Source organism: Alosa sapidissima, chromosome 12, assembly GCF_018492685.1.
Source record: "Alosa sapidissima isolate fAloSap1 chromosome 12, fAloSap1.pri, whole genome shotgun sequence".
Lineage (NCBI taxonomy): Eukaryota > Metazoa > Chordata > Actinopteri > Clupeiformes > Clupeidae > Alosa > Alosa sapidissima.
The window spans coordinates 1,840,322-1,868,051 of NC_055968.1; the positions used below are offsets into that span (position 1 = coordinate 1,840,322).

Here is a 27,730-nt window from a genome sequence, read left to right on the forward strand (position 1 = left end):
TGGACTAGGCTGGGTGAACCCAGCCTGATCTGCCCGCTATTTATTTTTTGATTTCTTAAAAGATTGAGCTTGGTCTGGTGAAAGCCAGATTAGCCATGGACCTCAGTTACACAATGCAAGGGAACATGAATCAGCCTATATTTGCATGAACAATAACGGACAACAGCTCTTCAACTTTGGCCCGTTAAAATGTGTATGAACAGTCTAGCGACGAATTTCATCAAGGCCCATTTGGACATGTCAGTTATTTGCACCACTGATTAGATGTAAAACAGCATTTCGTTTCAGACTACTGTTACTTAATTTGTGCATTAACAATAACGTTTCAGACTACTGTTACTTAATTTGTGCATTGACAATAAAGTATTAAATGAACTAAAGATGACTAAAATCTTATGTAGAAGAAGAAACATTCACAAAAAATCCATCCATCCAAAAAAGACCTTTGTTTTTGATAGCTGTTGAAAACGGCATGGAACTGACAGAGATGTTTGGTTTATAAATAAATAAATAAATAAATAAATAAATAACATTATGCTGATACCTTTTGCTTTACCCAAATACAATGTAGCCTACAGGTGTAAGTGACCTTTCATCAATCCAGTTGCAATGGATGAACTGTGATGAACTGCCCTACTTGTGATTGTTTAGAGATTTTAAAGGTTTTATAACAATGCTACATCTTCTTTGGCTATTCTACAATCTATTCACCTTTTCAGCACACTGCAAAAACTGCTTATCTAACACAATCTAACCAAGTGTTATTAATCTTATATCAAGATAAAAAAAACTAGTTGGTATTGTTTTCAGTATAAAGACACTTACCTAGCGCTTTCTCATGAAATCATTTGACTTAATTTAAGAAAAGTTTGACTTATTTTAAGACATCTCATCCTGAAAACAAGCACATTTGTCTGCCAGTGCGTTAAGCAAATTTGTCCTAAAAACAAGCAAATTTGTCTGCCAGTGCGTTGAGTAAATTTGTCTTGATAAGACACCTTAAAATAAGTCAAGGTCTTCTTAAATTAAGTCAAAATGATCTTACGGGAGATGTTAGATTTTAGTGGTTTTCTGTATGTCATTCTTTTGGTTCTTTGTTTAATGCTGCAGAAACTGCGAGGACAGGATGTTTATTGTATGCAGACAGAATGTTGTCACCTTACAATAGCAAATGGTGTACCTAACTAATTGTTCCCCCACAAGATGTCTTAATTCAATAAGGCTATATCACTGTCTGTTTCCCCCCTCCAATTTGACCCCAGACGTGAATGTATATTCTGGTATTATAATTAGCCAGGAGTTTCCCAGATCTTTGCTTCAGTTTCTTACCTTGGCTTCATCTTGCAACACTGTGCTGTGCTGTGCGTACAACAGGGTTACCAGAACTCTGTTGTTACATCCAGAATAAAAGAACTATTCTTTCGCAAGCCAGCCTCAAGTTTTACCTGCTCTTAACTACACTGGAATCTACTCGGTCAACTGTGTCTCCATTTGGAATTAAGGAGACAATTTTAATAGCATTCTTCAGTTGGTGTTGTCCACCCAGTTGTACGTGAAATAAGGAAAAAACAAGATTCATCCTGAAGAGGACAACAGCCTGTTTCAACGGTGAGTCGTTTTTAATTATTCATGCTACAAAAAAGAACAGAAATTTGCTGTTTTTGGGTTACAGTTTGACTAGAGTGTGCCAGTGTGTTGAGCAAGAAAAAGTTTTGCCTGCAGCTGTCTAAAAGCCAACAGTCCTGCATGTTTTGTGTATACAACTATTTTGACGTCGTAGGCCTATTTAAGCATTTTGAGCTTTGCATTCTGTTTTTTTCATTTTGTGGATGTTTTGAGATAGATTTTTTATCTCTTGGCTAATTTAGTAGTGGTGACTGACTAAATTAGAGGCTAACTGTAGCTTAAGGCTAAGTTAGAGTTTGTAGCTACTGATTTATGTGCTTGTTAGTATTTCCCGCTGCGCTGTAAGACAGTGTTTCAAGTCTTATTCTGTAGTTCTATGGTGCAGGGTGTGAGGCTGCAACAAAGAATGACTGGATTTGGTGTGGTGCATAGCTGAGGCTAGGCAGGCATATTGTTTCGCTGCGAGGCAGGAGAAATTTGATAGTGCACGGTTTTTATGTGCTTGTTAATATTTTGCGCTGGGCTGTAAGACTGCGTACAAGTCTTATCCTGAATGGATTTGGTGTGGCGTCAGCCGAGGCTGGACGGGCATATTGTACGCAGCAAGACAGGAGAAATTTAATAGTGCACGGGCTAACTATAGCGGTCGCTAAGTTAGAGGCTATCATTAGGAATGTTCATTCTATGACAGAGTTTTTTAGTTACTGTTGTATCCACATAGTGTTTTTGGCGGAGTCTTTCATGTGCCGGATAATATTTCTCGCTGGGCTGCAACCTGCGTGCGCTTTACAGCACTAATCAGACAGGAGATTATTGATCAGGGCACAGCGTTTTGAATTGTCTGAGGGAATCAAGTGCAGTTTTTAGACTGGCCGAAAGTGCGGCTCAATTTGAAGTGCGGAACTTCATTTTAAATACGAGTCACAAGTTGGGAAACATAGTTTGGAGTCAATTGTTAAAGTGTGAGCAGTGATTTGTTGAGTACCTACCAGTAGGCCTAACATCTTGTTTAGATATTTAGTTTCATATTACCATCTAACATAACAGAACACAATGTTCAGTAAGTGGAACAGGGCCTGTGGCTGTCGCGTCCCTACAACTGAGAAAGGTGGGATGTCATCGCCCCAAATTAGTGAAGATGAAATAATTAAAACGGTGAGACATTTTTTGAATAGTTATCTCAGAGTGGACGAGACCGAGAAAAGGATCGAAATGAAATATGGAATTGTGTCTGGTGATGATAACTTGTGGCCCTTGGCCGATTTGCAGCGAGCATGGGGGAAATTGCAACGTTTGCCTGATAAAAAGAAACCGTCATTAGAATTAGCAATTTTAAGCCAAGCAATGCGTAAACGCAAAGCTGCTGAAAAGAAGGAAGATAAAGACAAGATGGATGCGCTAACACAAGAACTGGCTAAGCTTAAGGCCGAGATGAAATTGCTTAAACAAAATGGGGTTGCGAATTTCAAAGTCACGCCGAACACCCAATCCACGAGATCTGGGCACGAAGTAAGCGTTTGTGTTGATCAAATTTCATCCAGCGGAACATTGTATCCGTTCAATGAAATGAGAGAAGCCGCTCAGACGGAAATGTGTGAAGTGATGGGCTCAGCAGCAATGCCCAATGATGAAAGTGAGTGTGAAAATGTTGATGAGAAGGTAGATGAACATGTAAATCTCAGACCTGTGACAACAAGGCGAGCTAATGGAAATGTGGTTCATTTCTACAAAGTCGCTAAGCCTCATGAAATTGATCAGTGGTCTAAGGACTTAAAGCACCCTCGGAAAGCAGGCATGGAGGCCTGGTCTAAAATTAACCGCTTGCGCAACATCTACCAATTGCATCCGTTCGATGGCGTGGCTATGTTGTGCACTGTGCTGAATACTTCTGAGGCTAGCAGGGTGAGACGTGCTGTTGAGACTGGTTTAGGTGACGGCCAAAATTTGGAAAATGGTTGGGTGGCCCTCCGTGAGTGGATTATGAGCATTACGAATGCAAGCACAGATTGGGCTAAAATATCTGGTTGTACACAAAAGGCCAATGAAGCTATGGATGATTTTACTCAAAGATTTGTTGAAGTGTTTTTGAGACATTCTGGAATGAGTGGTCTGACTGAGGACAACATTGGATCAAGTAGCAATGGCGCGCTGAAGGCCAATCTTTTGCAGAACTTGCTTCCAGACTTGAAGCAAGCTGTCAAAATGATCACGCCCACTTGGGAGGACACAACATTCACTTTTGAAATGCTAATCAATGCAGCAAGAAGGATGGAACGCAATGTTGAGCACAAGCTTAGATGTGTTGATATGTATGAGTTAGAAGACGAACAGGAGTGTCTTTTGAGAAAACTAAATGGGAAGGTGCCATCAAGGGAACGGTCCAAAATTAAACATGCTCCCAAAGAGAAGTCAAAAGACACAAGTCAATGTCATAAATGCGGAAAACGAGGCCATTGGGCAAATGAATGTACACTTCGTGGCCATGGCAAGCGTGGTCCCCGTTCTAATCAGAACACACGTCATGAAAGCGAGAGTGAAAGTGAAAACGGTGAAGATATGATTTGTCAATTTATAAAATTGAATGATAATCAGAAAAGAGCCCTCCTCTCTGCGGTTCAGGGAAACTGAATGGGCCCTCACTGCAGGCTCTTACATCTGCAGTGAGGCAGCATAGTGATGGATTATCTGTGTACACGACCATTGATAACCAAACGGATTTAGGTACTTGTGCTAAATTGACTGAAACAGACAAGATATGCCATCAGGTGACAGAGGTGTGTGAGGAGCCCCTTGACGGGGGACACTCCCCTGTGCCTGACCGATGGGCGATGATTAACAACCCATCCAGAGTAGCTTTCGGAGATCATTGGGAAGGGCCATTCCACACGTTGTTAACAACTGATGCAGTCTCAGATGACCATGGCTAAACCCTAAGCCCTGTCCTTTGATATTTAACATATCATAACTGCTAGAAATTACATGATGCTGAACCTTAGGCTATTTGATGAAATGATATGACCCTTTTATAATTTGATAGATTCTTGTTTTCAACTTAATTTGCATGCATTTTTCCAATTTTCTGTGGGCATTAGTATACTGCCGCTGTTTTTTGTTTGTCATTTCAGAAACTACTGTCCGTGACCACAACCCCAAAACAGCCGTTTGACGACGACACCAGCAGTGATCATAGCGACATGGGAGTGACCCCAGGATGCACAGAGTGGATGACAACCGTGATCCTGACAATGATGGTTTTCATATCAGACGCCCTCCCACTGCCGGACCACAACCAGATGTTGGATGTCAAGATGGGCATGAATGGGACTACATTTGTTTGCGGGAAACATGCATACCCATGTTTGCCCTCAAACAGGGAAGGGAGTTGTTATGCCGCTCCGACCCAACTTTTCTTAACGGATACAGAGTTACCTTCTGTTATGGACAAGATTGCCAATGATACTATAGAAGCCCTATCTGCAATTAATGAAGAATTATATGCCATTCACAAAGTAGCCTTACAGAATAAAATGGCTCTGGACATTATACTGGCGGATAAGGGTAGCACCGCCGCGCAGCGAAGCGGCGGTCATATAGGTTTAGTCAGATTTTTTTTCTTTTTTTTTCGCATGGCCAATTTTCCGTCAAGGATTCCTGGGACACTGAAAGACCGTGGTGGACGAAACTTGGTGGGCATGTAGCCCCACAAGGATAGCATGGAACCATTGTTTATCGTTTTGATCTGTAGCCCCCCTGCTGGACTGGACTGGACTGGAAAGGAAGGTAGGGCGGACACAGTTTTCTGTGAATATCTCGAGAACCTTAAGGTTTAGGAGGACCACCTTTTTTTTGTATGTTGATCTTAAGGGGCCATGTCAACCCATTCCATAACCACTCATTTCATGTTTAGCGCCACCTAGTTAAAAATGAAAAAGTAAAAATGAGGTGGTATCGTAGGTATCTGTGACCTAACATGGTAAAAACTGCACTAAATTGGAAGTGTAGGATCATTATGACACCCTCTGAATGCACGCCAAGTTTCGTGGAATTCCATTCATGGGGGGCCATACAATAAATTAATTTATGTTACTGTACACCAACTGGCCTGTAGGTGGCCGGACACAGTTTTCTGTGAATATCTCGAGAACTGTAGGGCCTAGGAGGTCCACCTTTTTTTTTGTATGTTGGTGTTGAGGGGCCATGTCAACCCATCCCATTAACACTCATTTCATGTATAGCGCCACCTAGTTAAAAATTAAAAAGCAAAAAAGTATGTGTTGTAATCACGATATCTCTGGCTGATATGGTCAAAACTGCACAAAATTGAAAGTGTAGGATCATTATGACACCCTCTGAATGCATGCCAAGTTTCGTGGACTTTTGTTCATGGGGGGCCATATAATAAATTAATTTATGTGTACATTTAGTGACCGTACACCAACAGAGTTTTCTGTAAATATCTTGAGAACTGTAGGGCTTAGGACGACAATTTGTTTGTGTATGTTTGCCTCCAGGGGTCATGTTAACCAATTCCATATGCACACATGTGCATAAACAGATATTCACACACACACATACATTCACAGTAATCATACGTATGATACATACACACACAGTAGACATATGTACGCATGCATGCACATGCACACACACAGGCACATCAACAAGCACACACACACACACACACACACACACACAAACATAAACACGTACACGCACACGTGCACACAATTCAAGAATTTTTCAGAATTATGAACAAGCAAGATGAATCATACAGTATATGCCTTTCCCTTTTTGTTTTTAGCCAGCAGCCAGACCAGCAGATACCCTGACTTTGCTGAATTACTGAAGCTAAGCAGGCTTAGTTAGTACTTGGATAAGAAACCTCCTTGGATGAGTAGGTTCCTGCTGGAAGTGGTGTTGGTGGCTGACCAGTATGTGACACTCTTCCCTGTGGCCAAAAGCCACCAAACAAATATCAATCCCAATGTCCTATTGCAGTGACAGGGACACTGTACTGCAGGAGATGTTTTCCTTTGCATGAATGTTAAATTGAGGTCCTGACTCACCATGGTTGTTAAAGATCCCGTGGCACTTATCGCAAAGAGTCGGTGGTTACCTGATTTGCTTTATTTATGTACACATACATAAAGACACACACACACACACACATATATACACACACACATAAAACACACACACACAAAGATACGTACTGTAAACACACACACACTACACATGCACACACACATACATGCACACACACGACATGCACAAACATGCACACGCACACAAACACATAAACACACATAGTACACACACACACATGCACCCACAAATACAAACACACCTACAGTACATACACAAACACACGCACACACACACACACACACACACACAAACCCACACACAAAAAAACACACACACAAAAACATCCACACACTCTGCAAACACTCAATTGCAAACACACCAAAAAGGAACAAAGTAGGAAATAAACACAATTTGACAAGCGTGACTTTTTTTTGGAAAAAATGTGCTAGACTGGCAGGCGGTCATATTTTGTACCGCTCTGCGGTACATCTAGTTTAGAAATGTATTTCACAAAATCCAAAACCAAAAACAGAGATTATGGAACTGGACTATTGAGGCCAAAAAGATTAATGTTAATGAAGATGAAGGAGTGAAGGCATCCAAGAGGAGGGCAGGAAGATCAATGATTCACTGAAAGAAAATGCCATGCGCTTTCATTCATTCATGGAGCGTGTGCTATGCTGCAATGGAAACTGTATTCCGTATAGCCAAAGAGATCTACGATAACCTATATTTAGTTTTTTTTTTTTTTTTAATTATGCATGATTTACGTATAAAATTCATAGGCTGATGCCTGGCAGCAACAATTGTGTTTAAATGTAGGTTACTGCTTCAGCCTCTGGCAAGCTCAGAAGGGGACGGCATGCGACTGGTAGCTTGAGAGCAACGTGTTGGAGACTCATGGTGTAGGACAATGACTTTTCATTGGCAACAATATTAAACCAGCCAACAATATAAAATAGGCCCTATTAAGGAGAGCTCTTTTATGAGTTAAACTGAAACAAAACTATTACTGGCCTTTATTTGTCCGAATCTGAGGCCCGGCTATAAATAGTATCCCGGCCATAATTTGAGGATTTAGGTATGCACGTGTGTTTCAGGCATAGTGCAAGCACTAATCTCTGACTGAAAGCGCACAGAACTTGTGCATTTGAGAGCGCTCTCTCGCGACTGTAGACGGTAATGTTTCATGTACAGTAGGGTTCATGTCAGTTAATATGAATTAACATTTAAAAACATTTAATACATATATTTTAACATATAACATATTTTAACATATAACATATAATCATATAATAACATATTTTTTTATATATAAGTCACACCTGACTGACTATAAGTCGCAAGACCAGCCAAACTATGAAAAAAAGTTTCAAACTTTTAGTTTGGAAAATACGGTAATAATCTTGGTTAGATTTTATTAGAAGTTTTTTATAAGCAGTTTTTGCAGTGTAGATGGACAATGTGGCTCCATTTAGTTACAGTATGTTCTATATAGTCATTGGAATTAACAAACTGTGGCCATAGTAACCATTCATCATGATGTGTAAACACCAGGGCTTGGACCTGTGGCCCTGACTGGGCTGAGCTTGTTACTTGAGTACATTCCAGGTTAAACCTTGTTTTAAGCCTTGCCCAGTATAATATAAAATTGACTGGTACTTAACAGATGCTTTTATCCAAAGTGAAATGGACTCTTAATGGCAGGTTTGGGCATCTAACCAGGGCCTAAAGATTATCAGGAACTAAGTTCAAGCACCAGGCACACAGTATAAATGGGGCCATTGATCAAAAAATGGGTGTGTTCGAAAAGGGTAAAGTTGCTGCCTTTTAAGATATCTAACTGGTCATTTTTGGAGGCAGCTTCGATGCACACTTCATGCACCCTCCTACCCATAATCCCTTGCGGCAACGTCTGAAACAGCTGTGAAAGGTAAACAAACATGGCGGATGAATCTGTTTAAAATATCATGTGTGTGACCTTATTTTGCTTAGATTTGTAGATTTGACATGAGAAATAAACAATTTTCTATCTGATTATGCCATTGTTGTAACCATTTATAGTGTCTGGTCTGATATATCTGCAGGCCGTAAAACTAATTTATACTGTTAGCCTGCTAGCCAGACATGTGGACTCGAGTCACATGACTTGGACTCGAGTCAGACTCGAGTCATGATTTTAATGACTTCAGACTTGACTTGATAAAATTCGGCATGACTTGCGACTCGACTTGGACTTGAATACTATTCACTCGAGACTTGACTCGGACTTTGCCTCTTTGACTTGTGACGACTTGACATGTCTCGAGTCAAAAACTAAATTTCCTGATCGTGGACCAGTCACCCCAGAGATGCTTTCCCTCTGCGACTAAAAAAAAAAAGTCTAGAGCACAGTTCAGTGCTGTCGCTACCCCCACATGCGTTACGCACTGTGTGTAGGGCACCAAGAGACAGAGAAACGACCAACATTTAGTCAATAACTAGTAGCTTTACTGCAAACTGATTTGCACTCTTGTTAGAGAACGTTTAAAATGTCAAAATGCACCAACAGCATGTTACATAAAGATGATACTTTTCGAGTCCTCTCCATTAAGATCCAACTTGAACTTATGCTAGCCTACTGCATTTAATTGAGAACCCTAAGCACGCACGAGAGGGAGAGAAAACGAGTGGCAGGTTCCAGCTGGCTTGTCATTGTTGATGATGATTGATATTTTCTTTTAAATATAAGAAACGTATAAAAGGAAATCATGAAGGCAACAAATACGAGATTAGGGGAAATTGCGGATTTATCCGGTTCTCACTACTGTTATAAACTATGAGATCCAGGTCACTATGACATAGGCTGCACCCACTGTGATTTGGAAAGTGGACAAGAATATGAAGAGTTGTCTTTGCCTTTGTGTAATGGAAATGGTGAGTCTTGAAGTAGGCCTATTCAATAATTTGTTTACATGAAGCACATTGATATGCCGATTGAAATGCATTCCACTCAGCTAGCTAGGTGGCTACTGGCTACCAGGCTCATAATTCACATTTAATTGCAAACAGAAAATGTCAAGCAAGCATCATGTCATACATGCATCTATTTCCAAAGGAATGAAAGCTGTTTGTGCCAACTTAATATCATGCTTATCATTGTTAATATTGTGCTTTACATGTGGCACAAACAATGTTTGAGTTTGTGGACTAGCAATAGGCTATATTTGAATGGAGCTGGTAAAAAAAGATCATTATGAGAATGTGTGGACAGTGGCACACAATGGGCTTAAAGTGACAGTGCACCATTTACAAATGAGATAAACAGCATCAAATGTGTAGTATATCTTAAGAAATGAATACTTTAAAACAAAATGACTGTGTCATTATTATCTTTTAAATAATATAAAAGTGTTGACCTTGGCTTCCCTTATGAGTCGCCACTGGCAGACAGCCTGATACATAGTGTGCAGGCAAATCTGTGGCCTAGTGCAGTGAAATGCCATCAGTCAAATTATTACTCATACTTACAGTGGGCTCTGCAATTTGGAAAAACAATATATATATTTGTCATGTAGCTATCCGTTTTGTACAGATTACTAAGGTATGCACATGTGTATATTGTATGCGCATGCATATATCGTAAAAGATTTCAAGACAGAAACATTGAACATATTTTAATCTGTATTTATGAAAAAAAAATCTGTGGATTAGATGGAAGTGTTAAAATTATGATCGATAGTCTAATAATGCCATTATTAAGTGAAGAGTACCTGATGACTTGTTCAGGACTTGAAAAAGATTGGGACTTGGACTTGGACTCGACTTGGCTTTGATGAGACTTGGACTTGGACTCGACTTGCCCTTCTCTCTATTTACTTGGGACTTGACTTGGACTTGAGTGCTAAGACTTGGGACTTACTTGGGACTTGCCAAACAGTGACTTGGTCCCACCTCTGCTGCTAGCTTACGTAAGCTAATATAGTTTAACGTCAGGCCTTTGCTAACGTCATACCGTAGTGTAAAGCAAAGATTCTAGAGTGCTATGCTCATTTTTAAAAGATGCATTTAATCCAAAGTCATGTCTAGTGAGACAGCTCTCTATGTAGGGAGGGAGGCAGTAGGCAGCTGTCTTCCGTTTCAAACAGACCCAATTAGTGTGACCCTTCCTAGTTTGAAACTTCACCAAAGTAACTCCACACAACAATAATTCACATGTCAGTTCAAGCGTGCACTCACTTTCATTAACTTCTTTGGCTTCCTGATAGAAAGTTTTGATGCGAGTTCCATCTGCATGCTCTACGACCTTGGATCCATCGACCTCTTGCACTGTGATGACACCATCTTCTTTTACAATAACAACCTAGGGAAACATTACAATTAAATAATAGTATCAAAGTTATTTATTAGAATTGTTACATGTACTGAGAACTGTATATGTTATGATTAGGATGTGACGCTCAATGATCATTCTGAATGGCATTTATTTCACATAGGCATTTAAAGATCTCAGGTCAAGGATTGGTCTGAGACCGCCATCCTTTTTTGGGACAGTTAAGTATCTGCTGTGGAAACCCCCTATGTATGTCATCCATTGGGATCTCTTGCTGCCTCCCCTTAACTCCTTTTGATGCTCCGATCTGATGCAAGGAGCGAGGAGTTGAACGGGTCCGCTGGGAGCTCACTGTTCTGACCTGGGATGCCAGGCAAATGCACTGGTGAAGAGGATAAGGATGCCCGGCTCAGAACAGCAGCGTGCACCGGAAAGCAAGCTGCCACGGTGGTGATGGAAAGGATAGGGGTTTTGTATTGGAAGTTTTCTGAAATGTTATGTATAAATGTGTAAATGAGCCATTATTTACTGAAAAATGCAATAATTTGCAGAGACGATGACGTAAGATGACTAGATCAGTGTTTCTCAAAGTGTGGTCCGGGGACCACTGGTGGTCCGCAAGCTATCCCAAGTGGTCTGCGAGCAGACGTGGTAAAATATAATATAGATATGAGTTGTTTGCAATATTGAACCAACTTGTATGTAAATCCAAACAGTTCTGCAACACTGTCTATGTAAGACATGCCAGTTTCATATTAATCTTCTGACACAATAAGCAAAGTGCAAAGACAATAAGCAAGGTGGTTCAGTGAATAGGCCTATTGTGTAGGCTAATATACTGTAGGTCTAATCTTTTTTCTTTTTTTTAGCTAGGTGGTCCGTGCGTTTCATTTTTATTGGTTAAGTGGTCCTTCGTGAAAAAGTTTAAGAAACACTGGACTAGATGACTAAGCTTATCCAGCTTATCCAGACGATGACTAAGATGACTAGATGACTAAGCTTATCCAGTTAGCTTATGTTGTCTGCAACTGTGATTTGTGTAGTGCTGACCAAAAATCATAGAAATGAAAATAGTAAGACTGTTATGACCCTGTGGGTCGTTTCTGTGTATTCTTTGTGTCTGTTCTCCTGTTGTGTGTCTTACAGGCAGATTGGCGCAGCTGAGTGGTGGTATGATCCCTGAGTGGTGGTATGATCATGAGTGGACGTCATGATAGCCTGCCCCTTTAAAAGTGGATGACATTATTAAGAGCTGTTTCGCTCTTGCTCGCACTTTTTCACTGCCACCGCCACTGCCACACTTCGCTGCCACTATGGGCAGCCTCGGGCCTTGCCCGTGCCAGTGAAACCACCATCGTTTTCCCACTCCCTGGGGTGAGAGACCGGGAGTGAGTGCCTGGCTTCTGAGGCCTACTTCTTATGCCTTCTGGTCTGTTTCTCCATACTGTTTTTTTTTTTTTTTTTTTTTGTATTAACTATTTTTGTAATTTTTTGTATTAACTAGATGTACCGCATAGCGGTACAAAATATGACCACCGCGCAGTCCTGTACATCCATGCCGCGAAAATAAATAAATTTGTCTCCATCTTCTACTCCATCCCCCACTCTTGAAACTTTTGTGTATGCTTGTTTGGAATGTGTGTTTGCGGGCCGCACACAAAGTAGCCTACTGGCGCTGCAAAGGTGAATAGATTTGTAGCACTTGCCAAAAAAATTGTAGCATTGTTATAAAACCTTTAAAATCACAAGTAGGGCAGTTCATCACAGTCCATCCATTGCAACTGGACTGATGAAAGGTACACCTGTAGGCTACATTGTATTTGGGAAAGCAGCAGCACAATGTATTTATTTATTTATTAGGTAACGCTTTACTTGACGGGTGAGTTCATAACACATTCATAGCAGCTGTTATAAACTGCACATAAAGCATTCATGACTGTTTCATGAGACATGACTAAACATTCATAGCAAACCTTTCATGAATGTGGAAGACAGAACGATGACAACTTGTCAAAATAAAAGTCCAACAATCGAATACTTCACAACTTGTATAGTAAAGTGACATTCGATGTAGACTTCATAAGATATTCATGAAATATTTACAAAGGCTGGAGAGATTAAATTAATGGCATCCAGGTTACATGTATTTGTCAGCCGAATGTACTATAGGCTAGTTTACCTCCCAGTGTTAAACTCACGTTTACCAAGGATACCATTAAACTCAGGTTTACCAAGGATACCATTAATTTAATCTTTCCAGCCTTTGTAAATATTTCATGAATATCTTATGAAGTCTACATAGAATGTCACTTTACTATACAAGTTGTGAAGTATTCATAAACACTGAGTTTAACACTGGGAGATAAACTAGCCTACATTCAGCTGACTCGTATTTGTGTATTTGGACATTCCCAGTAGCAAAAGATGAGAAATCATCTGCAAAGGTTACATCATAAAACAAATACATTTTTATGAAACAAAAATGATTTGCTTGACCATGTTCTGTCTTATTGGAACTGGACTAGCCCATTGACTCAGATGTAACGTGATCAGGTAAGAGGTTTGGAACAAAAACGGCAATGCTGCTTTGCGGTTGTTGGACTTATTGTGACAAGTTGTCGTCATTCTGTCTTCCACATTTATGAAAGGTTTGGTATGAATGTTGAGTCATGTCTCATGAAACAGTCATGAATGCTTTATGTGCAGTTTATGACAGCTGCTATGAATGTGTTATGAACTCACCTGTCAAGTAAAGTGTTACCATTTATTATTAAACAAAACAATCCCTGTCAGTTCCATGCAGTTTTCAACAGCTATCAAGAAGAGAGGTCATGTCATGGATTTTTGTGAATGTTTCTTCTTCTACATATGCATAAGTTTAGTCATCTAGTTCATATGATATTCAGCTTTAATGTCCAAATGCTTTGCTAGACTATACACATTTTAATGGGCCAAGTTGAAGAGCTACTGTCCGTTATTGTTTGTGCAAATAATAGGCTGATTCATGTTCCCTTGCATTTTGCAACTATGAGGTCCATGGTTAGTCTGGCGAAAAAGAAATCGCCGGCAGATCAGGCTGAGTTCACCCAGCCTAGTCCATGGTAGGCGCCCAATAGAAATATTGTTTAATTTTGCAATTGAGATATCCACGCACTGGCGCCCCCCCTGCGACGTGTTCGCCCCCCAGTTTCAGAGCTACTCTAAATGCAAAAATGCATAGAGGGAGTTATGACAAAACCGTGACTGTTAACAAACCATAAGCTATATAAGGTAGGCCCTATGCTAGGCCTATTACACAACATAAATTGTCACTAGGCTATGGTGGCGACCCAAATAAAATCTCCTTTGGGAACCAGTGGCTTACAGTATCAAGCGGACTTAAGCTGCCACATCTTGGCGATATATCAGTAGTAATACATTTCACGCAGCTGTGTGAATCACGGAAAGCGCAATTGAAGTGGACACTTCTAAATGGAACCCAATCCACTGTACAGTAGCTCAAGGTCTGTGGCTAAAGCAGCCATAATGACAGCGTTATCATTGTTTGGATACTTCACACACACACGTGTTTTTTAATCGCATAGACTACAACTACCAAGCTGGAATCAAAGCACATCGACTCCCCTCTCACACCCTAAACACGGACTTCAAACAAACAAAAAGCGTCTCAGTCTCACGGTATAGCAATAGGCAAAACTGTATTGGACCGGTGTAACGTTGGGTACTAAATCATCCATCGCAAAGAATGATTTTTGTAGCACGTGCAACAAATATGTGTAGGTACAGCCCTGCCCTGGATACATCTCTCAACGTGCGCTCTAAAACATTTGGTTTAAATGGAGATGTAGATCATCACGGGTGCGTTAATAAATCTACATTGCGGCAAGTTGACACAAATATTCACTTTGACGAATTTATGTAGTTTCAGTCCCAGTTACTTTACTTTGAGCCATGCTCTTCCTTACTTGAATCACCTTTGAAATTAGAGGATTGAAGTAGCCTATAGCCTATGGGTATTTGTGAATGAACGTTGACTCAGATGCTTTTTGAGACTTTGAGCAGAAATGTCCCAGCCCGGTGTTTAGGATGCATCCTAGACAGGTTATCTTTCAGGTAGCCTATATATTTTCCATTAGAAAACAATCACATAGCGAACGTGTTGTGGCTAACTCACTTAGCTCCTAGCAGCCTATGTTATGGTCATAAGCAAATGAGGTGACAGTCGAAAGATACAATTAGTGCTGTTATCAATTTGCTTGGTAGCCTATAACCGCATTTATGGTTTTCTACAAATACATCAATCAAATTGGCCTCCATCACTTAACCAATGCTAATGGTAAAATTATTTTATTTACTTACATCCTAGGCTATTGATATAATTTAAGATTAACGTAGCCTACCTGCAGTAAAAACCAAGCATGTCCGATAAACATTCTCAGATTTATTTCGGCTTCAAGAAGAAATGGGAATTACATGTCATGCAGAAATCATCCTACCCTGTGTTGTCCTTGTAGGCTAGGAAGCGTGTCTTTCCAACCCACTTTAGATTAAAGGGAAACTTGGCAGGATTTCCCCCTCTGCTGGATAAATTGTGCATTATGCTATTTCAAACTGTGGGAAAAGGTAACAATAAAGCACATGGCTTTGTTTACAAGCTAGTGAACGGTTAGCATACGTTTGGTAGAACTATGTGGATGTTACAAGGTAAGAAACACGATTTAAAACGAGTTTCTTGTTTCTCACTTCTCTTTCCGGGACGGTAGTCTTAATGTTGCAAGGTTGGTTTTCCGCCTGGGGACGCTAGGTGCAGCGGGGAAAGTCACCATTTTCACCGGAACAGGTCATTTAAACCATCCAAATGATTTCTAAAGGGGTTTATTACGTTGAAATAGTTGCCAAATTCCCCTTTAACTTCCAACAAAATTACGTCTCAATGCAACGATGCGCCATCTGGTGGACAAACGACTAAAATGCAGCCAAAAGATAATGATGAATATTTTTGTTTTTTTCTTTAATCCTACTGAATTTGTAATTATGTATCATCCGTTCTAATTGCCGATACCGATAGTATGTGCGTGCCTGTGTGTGTGTGTGCATGTGTATATGTGTGCACCACCATCTACAGGCCAATGAGTGTACAGTCACTAAATGTACACATAACTTAATTTTTTTAGACCCCCCCCCCCCCCCCCCATGGATGAAATTCTATGAAACTTGGCATACCCCCAGAGAATGTCAGGTTAATCATACACATACAATTTGGTGCAGTTCTGAACATCTTAACTGAAGAGAGGGGCGTTTAAAGCAGAATGATATTGCATTTTTATTTTTTTACCGGGGGGGGGGGGGGGGGGGGGGGGGGGGGTGTAAATCACAAATGAGTGATTAAGGGCTAAGTTGATGTGGGCCCTTGAGACCAACATACCATAAAAAATCCTTCATCCTCGGTGCCACGGTTCAGGTAGTTATTTAGGAAAAACTGCATTTTTTGCAGTTCAGGGGGCTCAGCGCAGGGGAGGAGTGGCCCCCAGGACCAAACGAAATTTTTCCGTAAAAGTCTAGTGGGGCTACATACCCACCAAATTTCATGTGCACCGGTGTTTTCGGTGTCCCGGGTATCGTTGACCAAAAATTCAGGAAGTAGATGACGGGGGAAAAAAAAAAAACTTTGACAATCACTATATGACTGCTTCGCTAGCTCCGCTACACCCCAATATATCTGAGGGCGCTGACATTATGTCCGGCTAGTTTAAAATGAGCAGCGACAGCAGTCACCACTTAGAGGGGATGTTGGCTTCTCCAACAGGAAACCTTTTGGATTCATTTTTTAAATACAATGGGCCAGATGTACGTACATTTGCGAACATAGCGTTATCAGCGTCATGGAAAAAGGACCAGTATGTGGGAAATAATGGAAAATAAATTGTAACCATTCCAAAAAGGATCACCATATGTCGTCAGAGAGTAAGGAAGCATGATGAATTGAAGTAATGGCTTATTAGACAACATTACTATAACCCGTAAAACCCGTAAACAAAATGAGTTACGGGACGGAATCTTGGAATTTTGAACGATTTAATTTTATAATGGCGTACTAATAATGGGCCGGTGCGTTCTTCTATTTTGGTTGCCAAATTAGCAAAGGCCAACTGTCAACAACTGCAAACTGTCCTTGAATTTCCCCTTGGGGATCAATAACGTTTCTATATCTATCTATCTATCTGTCTATCTATCTATCTATCAACAGCTGTCAGTTGTAGTCATGAACGAGTAGCTGTTCGGTAAAACAAGAAACCAATTAAGTGGACATTGGAGGAGCCTTCCTGAGATGGCAACGTTTTTGTCAAACAAAGAATATCAAGTCTGACGCAGAGCTGGCCATATTTCTCTGCGAAAGGTAGGCTAAACTTCATCTGCATCGCTAACTTCAGCTAAATACGTTACGATGGTTAGAGAGGTATTTTTTGTTTTTTTACTAAATGTTCCGTAATGTGTAGCTGAGTCATGGTTGGAGAAACGTTAAAGCAGCTGCAGGTCAACTAACGTTAGCTAAGTCTTCATTACATCTGGTAACCTAGAAGAGGCTCGCGTCTAGATAGTCTTGAGAACGTTCACCAGTGTTTTGATTTTGGCCTACAGAACGTTCTTGTTTTCCTGTACATAAGAATGTATCCTGTGATAAAAAAATGATTATCATACATTTTTATCACATATTATAGAAGACGCCAACTAAAATGCCAGTTATTATAGGGAAAGATCAATTGAGGTGTATTAAGAGTAACACAAATTAAATGACATAATAAAGGACAACATATAAGGATCATACTGCAGTCCACAAATAAGCTTACTACGGTAATTAATTGCTATTATTATTATATTTATACTTAATACTTTCCAGTCACAAGCTTTTACCCATGTGTCAGCAAAAGTTTTTTTTAAGGAAGTGAAAATGATTTTGAATTGAATATGACATGTTCTTCTATGTACTATAATAAGTACAGGTCTGAGTAAATATATTATTTCATTTTTCAAATATATCTCTTACACCGAATGATGTTTTAGAAAGGGAGGTAAAGTAAACTGAAATAAAATTACTGAGGTTAATTTTTTGGAGGAAAAGGAATAATTTAGATCAAATATCAAAATAATGGTTAGTGGCAGCCCTACTACAGTATATTTGAAAAGTATGTCATTAAAGGCTTTTGAGGTGTTTTTTTTTTTTTCAGTAGTACTGAAAAACAGTACTTTTTTTCAAAGTTTTTCAGAAAAAGGAGTTTTTAGTATTTGATGCAGTTTGGCAAAATGCAGTTTGGTTTTGATTTAGCAAAAAAAGTTCTCCATCAGCTTACTGTTTGGCTGAAGGGGTCAGTTGATGTGTAGGTTAGGATATGCTGAATGTCCCCTGATGCATCTCCTGAGGTGTAAAGCTGAAGACCAGATGGTGGTGTTGTTGTCCAGGACTCACAGAGCTCGGCTGGACCTTGATCATTCTGTTTCTTCTGTTCATCCACCTCATTTCCTATGCCCATCTCCAAAGTGGCCTTACCTGTTGAGTACAACATCTCAAGTTGTACAATTACAAGTACAAGTACAATTCTGACATAAATGGAAGAATATTATTTTGGAGGCTTAAAATGAATAGGAATATGCATTAGTGCACTAAATTCACAATGATATCCTGAAATCAATTTGTCAGCATGCAAGGCAATTACCAAAAGAAGGAAATATAATTTTTGGGTGGGCACAATGAATGGACCATTTTCCTAGTAAACATCACGTAGGCTTTGATTTGGGAACCCAAATTCATTGTTTTCCCGAGACATTTTTCCAGCAGCAGGGGTGTTAGTCACAGTTAAGCTAGGGGGGGTTGGGGGCATGAAGAAGAAGAAGACTTCGGATAACAGAACAGTGCCTTTTTATGCACTGTAATTAGACAGCTCCCAACACAGACCTGAAGATGAACTGTGAAGAGATTTGCACAGCAGTCAATACCTTTCTTTTCTTTAAATTCCCTGCCATCCATGCTCTGTTCCTTCAAACACTCATTCTCTCTACTGAATGGATCTTGAGTTGAATGCAGAATATATTCAGAGTCTTGACAGCTGCTTACTGTGCCATCTGCGAAAAGGATCTGCCAACAAACCACACAAAATGTTGTTCTTAAAAACAATAATGGCTTGGCTGCACTAAAACAAAGAGACTTGTTAGACAGTTTGACATTATATTTTATTATGCCGCTCATCTACTTCCTGAATTTTTGGTCAACGATACCCGGGACACCGAACCACCGGGGCACATGAAATTTGGTGGGTATGTAGCCCCACTAGACTTTTACGGAAAAATTTTGTTTCATCCCCGGGGGCCACTCCCCCCCCCCGTGCTGGGCCCCCCGAACCGCAAAAAAAGCAGTTTTTCCTAAATAACTATCTGAACCGTGGCACTGAGGATGAAGAATCTTTTATGGTATGTTGGTCTCAAGGGCCCACATCAATCTGGCCCATAATCACTCATTTGTGATTTGCACCCCCCCGGTAAAAAATGAAAATGCAATATTATTCTGCTTTAATTGCCCCCATCTTCAGTTAAGATGTTCAGAACTGCACCAAATTTTATGTGTATGATTGACCTGGCATTCTCTGGGGGTATGCCAAGTTTCGTAGAATTTCATCCATGGGGGGGGGTCTAAAAAAAATTAGGTTACGTGTACATTTAGTGACTGTACACTCATTGGCCTGTAGATGGCGGTGCACACATATACACATGCACACACACACAGGCACCCACATACTATCGGTATTAGAACGGCCGATACATAATTACAAATTCAGTAGGATTAAAAGAAAGCCAAAATATTTATTCATCATCATCATCATGGCTGCATTTCCAGTATTGGCGATAAGTAGTCGTTTGTCCACTAGATGGCGCGTCGTTGCAGTGAGACGTAATTTTGTTGGAAGTTAAAAGTGGGTTGGAAAAACAATGGACGCTTCATACAAGGAGTGTAGTTTACCGCAGAGAACGTCTAATAAGGATAGGATGATGTTCACATGAAATGTAATTTCCATTTCTTCTTGAAGCCGAAATAAATCTGAGGATGTTTATCGGACAGGCTTGGTTTTTACTGCAGGTACGTTAATCTTATAATATCAATAAGGACCTAGGTAATGTTACCGTTAGCGTTGGTTGAGTGATGGAGGCCAATTTGATTGATTGCATTTGTAGAAAACTATAAATGCGGTTATACCAAGCAAATTGATAGCAGCACTGTAATTGTATCTTTCGACTGTCATTTGTTACACGTGCTACAAAAATCATTCTGTGCAATGGAAGATTTACCAACGTTACACCGGTCTGATACAGTTTTGCCTATACATGCATGAGACTGAGACGCCTGTTTATTTTGTTTTAAGTGTGTGCAGGGTGTGAGAGGGGAATCGATGTGCTTTGATTCTAGCTTGGTAGTTGTAGTCTGTGAAATTAAAAAGCACGTGTGTGTGAAGTATCCAATGACACCTTCATTTCATTATGGCTGCTTTAGCAACACACCTTAAGCTACTGTGTAGTGGGTCCCATTTAGAAGTGGCTACTTCATTCGCGCTTTCCTTGACTCATGGAGCTGCGTGAATTTTATTACAACTTTTCGCCACGATATGGCAGTTTAGGTCCGCTTGATACTGTAAGGCGTAAGCCATTGGTTTCCAAAGGAGATTTTATTTGTGTCGCCAGCATAGCCTATTGACAATTTATGTTGTATATAGGCCTACCTTATAAGCCTACCTGTAGCTTAGGGAAGCTAACAGCTTTCTATTAGGATCTAGTTTGTTAGTTACGGTTTTGTCATAACTCCCTGATGCATTTTTGCATTTAGAATAGCCAGAGCGTGGATATCTCAATCGGAAAAATTAAACAATATCGGGTGCCTATGGACTAGGCTGGGTGAACCCAGCCTGATCTGCCCGCTATTTATTTTTTGATTTCTTAAAAGATTGAGCTTGGTCTGGTGAAAGCCAGACTAGCCATGGACCTCAGTTACACAATGCAAGGGAACATGAATCAGCCTATATTTGCACGAACAATAACGGACAACAGCTCTTCAACTTTGGCCCGTTAAAATGTGTATGAACAGTCTAGCGACGCATTTCATCAAGGCCCATTTGGACATGTCAGTTATTTGCACCACTGGTTAGATGTAAAACAGCATTTAGTTTCAGACTACTGTTACTTAATTTGTGCATTAACAATAACGTTTCAGACTACTGTTACTTAATTTGTGCATTGACAATAAAGTATTACGTGAACTAAAGATGACTAAAATCTTATGTAGAAGAAGAAACATTCACAAAAAATCCATCCATCCAAAAATGACCTTTGTTTTTGATAGCTGTTGAAAACGGCATGGACAGAGATGTTTTTGTTTATAAATAAATAAATAAATAAATAACATTATGCTGATACCTTTTGCTTTTCCCTAATACAATGTAGCCTACAAGTGTAAGTGACCTTTCATCAATCCAGTTGCAATGGATGAACTGTGATGAACTGCCCTACTTGTGATTGTTTAGAGATTTTAAAGGTTTTATAACGATGCTACATCTTCTTTGGCTATTCTACAATCTATTCACCTTTTCAGCACCAGTAGGCTACTTTCTGTGCAGCCGCACACACACACTCAGGCATGCCAAACAAGCATACACAAAAGTTTCAAGAGTGGGGGATGGAGTAAAATATGGAGACAAATTGAAGTGTGATTTATTTTCGCGGAACGGATGTACAGGACTGAGCGGCGGTCATATTTTATACCGCTATGTGGTACATCTAGTTATATTTCTTTTACTTGTTTTATTATATTTGATAGCTAATGTATTGTTAATGTATCCTTCATATTTTATGTTTGTATGTTTCGCATAGTGTTGCATATGCTTATTTGCATCCTAATTCATATCATCCAGGAGCTGCTTAAATGCATATGGGTTTTAGTGAGTATTTTACTACCCTAAGCTCTAATCTTAATCAGTTAATCTGAAGTGCCCTTGAGCAAGGCACCTAACCCCTCACTGCTCCCCTATCGCCGCTGTTGTTGCAGGCAGCTCACTGCGCCGGGATTAGTGTGTGCTTCACCTCACTGTGTGTTCACTGTGTGCAGTGTGTTTCACTAATTCACGGATTGGGATAAATGCAGAGACCAAATTTCCCACACGGGATCAAAAGAGTATATATACTTAATCATTGTAATGATCATCTACAGTAGGATTTCAGGACAGTCTGGGCTACCCATATCTGGGAAAGTATGATGTGAATATTTGCATCTGTATTATGTCAGCCTTATGATTTTATTCATGTTGCATTAATGCCACCAGGATGCATGCCAGGAGAAATATCTATTAATATTTGTGTAGGTGGGATTGTCTGAAATCTGGCAATATAAGAGTCATGAAGGAAGGAAGTTAATTATTTTGGGGTGCTATTACAATTTCAACCCAAAGTCGGAGACCATGTAGAAATTTTCTGCAATTTCAAAACTGGATTACTTGGGAATGGCTTATTGTACAATGACATGCTTTATATCCTTGTTTTTGGCAAGGTCTGCTGTTTATCTTGATATAAAGTTAGATATAGATATAGAGAGAAGGAGGGGTATGAATTTGGACACGATGTGCTCACAAGCCCCGGTGTTTCGGTGTCTCGGGAATCGTTGACTAAAAATTCAGAAATCTGATGATGGGGAAAAAAACAAACAAACAAAACAAAAAACACTTTGACATTCCCTTATATGACCGCTATGCTAGCTATGCTAGCGGCAGTCATAATTAGAGAACAAAATGTATATTCCATGTGGCAGTACAGATTAAAATAAACACTAACAGGAGATATGTGGAAAAACTGACTTTGGATGTCTATGTGTAAACGGATGCCAGCTAGCTTAGCTGTGCTTGTGGAACGTTGGTAAACCTCACTCCCTAGGCAGCCGTGGCCTACTGGTTAGCGCCTCGGACTTGTAACCGGAGGGTTGCCAGTTCGAACCCCGACCAGCAGGCACGGCTGAAGTGCCCTTGAGCAAGGCACCTAACCCCTCACTGCTCCCCGAGCGCTGCTGTTGTTGCAGGCAGCTCACTGCGCCGGGATTAGTGTGTGCTTCACCTCACTGTGTGCTGAGTGTGTTTCACTAATTCACGGATTGAGATAAATGCAGAGACCAAATTTCCCTCACGGGATCAAAGGAGTATATACAGTGGGCATCGCTTTGAAATGACCACTTCATTCGCGCATTACGCGGCGTGAAGCTGCGTGAAGCTTTAGTACCACTTTCAGCCACTGTGCGTCGCTCTGCCACTGTACATCGCTCTGCCTGCCGTCCCTTACATAATTGTTGCCGAGAGTAATCCCAGCCTACGAATTCAATAACAAAATAAATCATGCATAATTAAACATTACCTCGATTTGGGCTACTTGGGTATGGCTTAAGGCTTGACTACACGAAAATCGAAATCGAAATTTGCTGTCTACATTATTGTCAGTGTTGGGGTTAACGCAACTACGCAAATCAAAACAGTGGTGTGATAATTGAGCCAGTAGAGAAATAACTGTTCAGAATTAATCTGTAGCCTTGGGTAGGCTTCTGCAGAAAACAATGTTGTTGCCGATTTAATACTATCTGGCGACGTTTTTAACAGGCTACGCAATAGAGGCTTAGACAACTATGACCCACGTTTTGGTTTCGTAAATTAATTTGCCCTACTTCTTGACTGCAATGTAGTCAATTGACTGCTTGACATGTCATTTTTATTTTTCTGTACGATAAACAATTACATCTGCTTTATGCCGCAGAATTACATTCATATTTGGCTGACTGCAGACGCGCCACTTCCCTCCCCATATTCCAATATTAAGATAGTATGAAGTGCTTTTTGTATAGGCTACTATCATAAAAAAATAGTTAAAACGAATAGCTATTTGCAATTTGACAAAACACTGGTCCTCATTTTGCGAATGCGTGGACGATATGAGCCTGTTGCATTTAGTTAGATGTCCGAGTCACACATAATGTTTGAAAACCACTGGCTCGTAATCACAATAATTTAACACACGACAGTTGGATAACCTACTTCATCATGTCCCAATGCCTACATTTTTGTGAGTAGCATAGAGATCGTTAAAAACAATAAAGTATGGCTCTCCATTTGGGACATCGAAAACTTTTTTTAATTTTTAATAGACTACCGTCGAAGATGCTGACTTGCAAAAGCCTCGGGATAACACGTTATCTCCACTATCATCAGTCATGCCCCTTGATCAAAGTGGGGAATGAAATAAAAGTTTGATAACCACTGGCTTAACAAGTTACCTGCAGTCCAGAACACAGAATCTATTGCAATATTCTGATGATCGGCGATGATATCGGCAAATGTTTGTTTTCCAAAGTAAGAATTTCACTTCACCATGCACCTTCGACAATACCTGGCCTACCTGGTATCATTACAAACATTATTCTGTGTCCTAAAACTGGCATATTTTATGGCATTGTGTCATGTAAGTTCGTTGCAAAATCTAGAGAAATGTGTGAGGTGGTCAGCGGGGGACAATTGAGACACACATTGGATTGTGTTATTACTTGAACATTCCACACTATCCACAGCTGTGGTAGGCCTATCAGGGGCAGGAGGATTACTGTCAGTGCAGGCTTTATATAAAATTCTTCAACAGAAGGCCTCGAATGTTGTCTTGTTTGTGGAGCGCTTTGCTTCGCTTCTGTAATTTCGGCTTCATTGAAAATGAGGGCTTCCCTCAATGACCCTCCGAGAATAAATAAAGGTTGAATGAATGAATGAATGCAGGCTTGCCCAAAATAAAGGCCAAGCCTCACCAAGTAGCTCGTATGTTTACAACTAACATTCCATTTAATTAAACTGCTTTATAGGCTATGCCGAAATAGTTTTCAACATTTTGAATATTAGTGTCGGGTGAATTGAAATGTTCTCAAAGTAGCCTTATGGCTGAAAGCTGCTTGGGACAACCCCCCCCCCCCCCCCCCCCGTCAAGCAATATAACCATACAAACGCGCTTCCTGCACTCATTGTTTCAAAAGGAGTAATTTTGGCTTTGTCAGAACTGAAGAGCTGTGGACGGCACGGCACGGTATGCCCAATGAAAATAAATTAACGCAACGCAACACAACACAGACCCCGCTTCTCTCGCGTCAGTCACTGACATGAACGAAACACAGAACCCGCTTCTCTCACGGCAGTCATTGACAGTAACCTAGAATAAATGCATGGGGGAAAATTTCCCCCATGACAAAGACATCGTAAAACACTGAAAGTTAATATTTTGTCACTAGCAACATTCATCTGTCCTTTGTCAAATGTATTATGTTCCAAGTACCCTATGCGTAATTCTGCTTCATAAAGTTGAACAAATACATTTGCTTATTTCACAGAAAAATATAAATAGCCAGTCTACAGTGCAGAGTTGGTAAGTTATGGTAGGCCAACTTGCAGTGAACATACAAACAGGGGAAATTATTTCTCTTGCAGCTGAGTAGCCTCAGGTGCGCACGTAGACATAAGGCCGAACATGCAAGCGCCAATGAATCGTGCTCTCACGACAATCGCGCCGTTAAACTTAAATAGGTTAACATCACTCTAAGTTCGCCTTCAAGCAAGGAAAACGATGATTTGAAGACATCTGTTTCGTTGGCAGGGCAAGGGGTAGCAACAGGGCAACACAGAGACAGGCCCAATGGCAGGGCTGTTATGAGAGTATTAAAATATGGGATATTCTAAGGGAAAACATTAAAACGGCAAGACACCGGGGAAAGTTAAAATACGTGATAAACACGGAAAAAGTTGGCATGCATTGTTTCGGTCCCCGTTCACAGGGATTATTTGTCATACTATTAATCACATATGATTGTTTGTGAAATTGTGCAAACAGGCGCAACACATTTGAAAAGGAAGGACTGGTAGCATGCAAGCTCACGGGAAAGATTGATTTAAGAACGTTATCACAAAGTGTGTGGCTGTGGCGCAGGCGGAAGACAATTGGCAGGGGAGGGTCATGTCTTTTTTAACAATTCTGTCGGAGGGTCATTGAACAATTTCTAGCAGGCAAGAGAGGGTCATGCAACTTCCAACTGAAGCACTCAAAATTCCTCCGGTGGCCCCTTCAATAAATAACGATCAGTCCCTAGATTGCTGCTGGGCTATATGTCTTGGTTCTGTTAACAACTCATTGTCAAACGCATAGCCTATCTCGCGGTTGCATCCATTACAAACAAACATGCAATGTGAACGTCTGGGATTGGGGAGAGCACTAATGAAGTAAACTTGTGACCATCAAAAATCGTTTATCGCTTGTAACTCCGTGATACCAGGACGTAACAGGAAGGCATTTGGCTGAGCAACGGAGGTTAATATGCTCCATGTTTTGTCCAAATGATGACTGTCTATCATCGTTGCACTCGGAGAAAAACGGAATGTTTCATTCGTCCCGGTTGTACCTACTCAAAACGCAGATATAACCTTATTATTCTAAGGTAGCGAAATAGCGTTCAGCATGATTCATGCCCAATTAATTCCCCCTGTTAAAGTGTTCGCCTTTGTAGTTTGGTTTCGTGATAGCCTATGATAAACGGCTTATGGCCAAATATGTGAAAACGTTAAAATACAGTAGGCGATAAACCCGGAAAAAGTTGACAGTGATTTTTTCATAATCACTTTGGAGGGTCATAGAAAAATGTATTGCTGGCAAGGGAGGGTCACGTCTTTTTGGACTAATGCTCCCAAAACTCCTCCGGTAGCCCCTTAAATAAATAACGAACAGTCCCTAATGAAGTAAACTTGTGACCATCAAAATCGTTTATGCCTGTAACTCCGTGATAACAGGACATAACAGGAAGGCATTTGGCTGAGCAACGGAGGTTAATACTCTATATTTTGTCTGTCTTTCATCGTTGCACTCGGAGAAAACCAGAATGTTTAATTTGTCCTGCGTCTCTACGGCTGCAAACGGGATTCACTCGCAGTTAACCAAATATTTCTTTATTAGGGCAGGGCAGGCATATTTCTGGCTATTACATTATTTCTAAACCAGTCTGCTAAAGTCTGTAGTGAAGTCTGTGTAGGGTTTTCCAGGCTCCATTTCTTTTTACGAGACACCCTGCTCACTTGAGCCATCTACCGGTTGTTTGGGTAGTTGCAGCGTCTCACTGGAAAAATACAAATTAAAGTCGCGTGATACCGCGTGATCCCACGCGCGGACCGCGAGTGAAGCTGGCCAAGTCGAAGCACTGCCCACTGTATACTTATACTTATACTTGCCTCAAGAGTGCTGTTGGCAAGGGCGTAGGTTTGGTCTGAGCTTTGGTGGGGACACTACCCACTAAAGCCTCCCCCCCCCTCCCTCCATGATTAAAATGTGCTACTGTCTAAATTGATCTAACTATACTGTGTAGCCTACATAATCTGATTTGAATATGTACAGATATGTAGGCTATATTTAACATTTACATTTAGTTTCTATTTGGTCTGTTATGAAATCATGCATTGACCCATTTAAGCACAGCTCAGTTTTAACTTAAATACATGCTTAGCATTTTGTGAAAAGAAATCATTATGGCTACATTGACAAACTCTTACTCAAACTCTTAACCGTGAGCTGCCTGTATATTCTCTGATTCTAATAATTACAGATATCTAGGCGATGTAA

The 27,730-nt window shown here is 40.4% G+C and overlaps 1 protein-coding gene across 6 annotated transcripts in view; it reads right to left on the reverse strand.

Annotated features, from left to right (window-relative positions):
* spag17 (sperm associated antigen 17) overlaps positions 1 to 27,730 on the reverse strand; it is a 281,640-nt gene that overhangs the window by 73,437 nt on the left and 180,473 nt on the right. For all 6 annotated transcript variants that reach the window (XM_042056132.1, XM_042056130.1, XM_042056131.1 and 3 more), the window contains 3 exons: positions 19,019 to 19,157; positions 18,376 to 18,572; positions 10,933 to 11,056 (listed from right to left, as the gene is read on the reverse strand). In XM_042056132.1, coding sequence (XP_041912066.1) covers positions 10,933 to 11,056; positions 18,376 to 18,572; positions 19,019 to 19,157 — 460 coding nt within the window. The remainder of the gene's footprint in view (positions 1 to 10,932; positions 11,057 to 18,375; positions 18,573 to 19,018; positions 19,158 to 27,730) is intronic.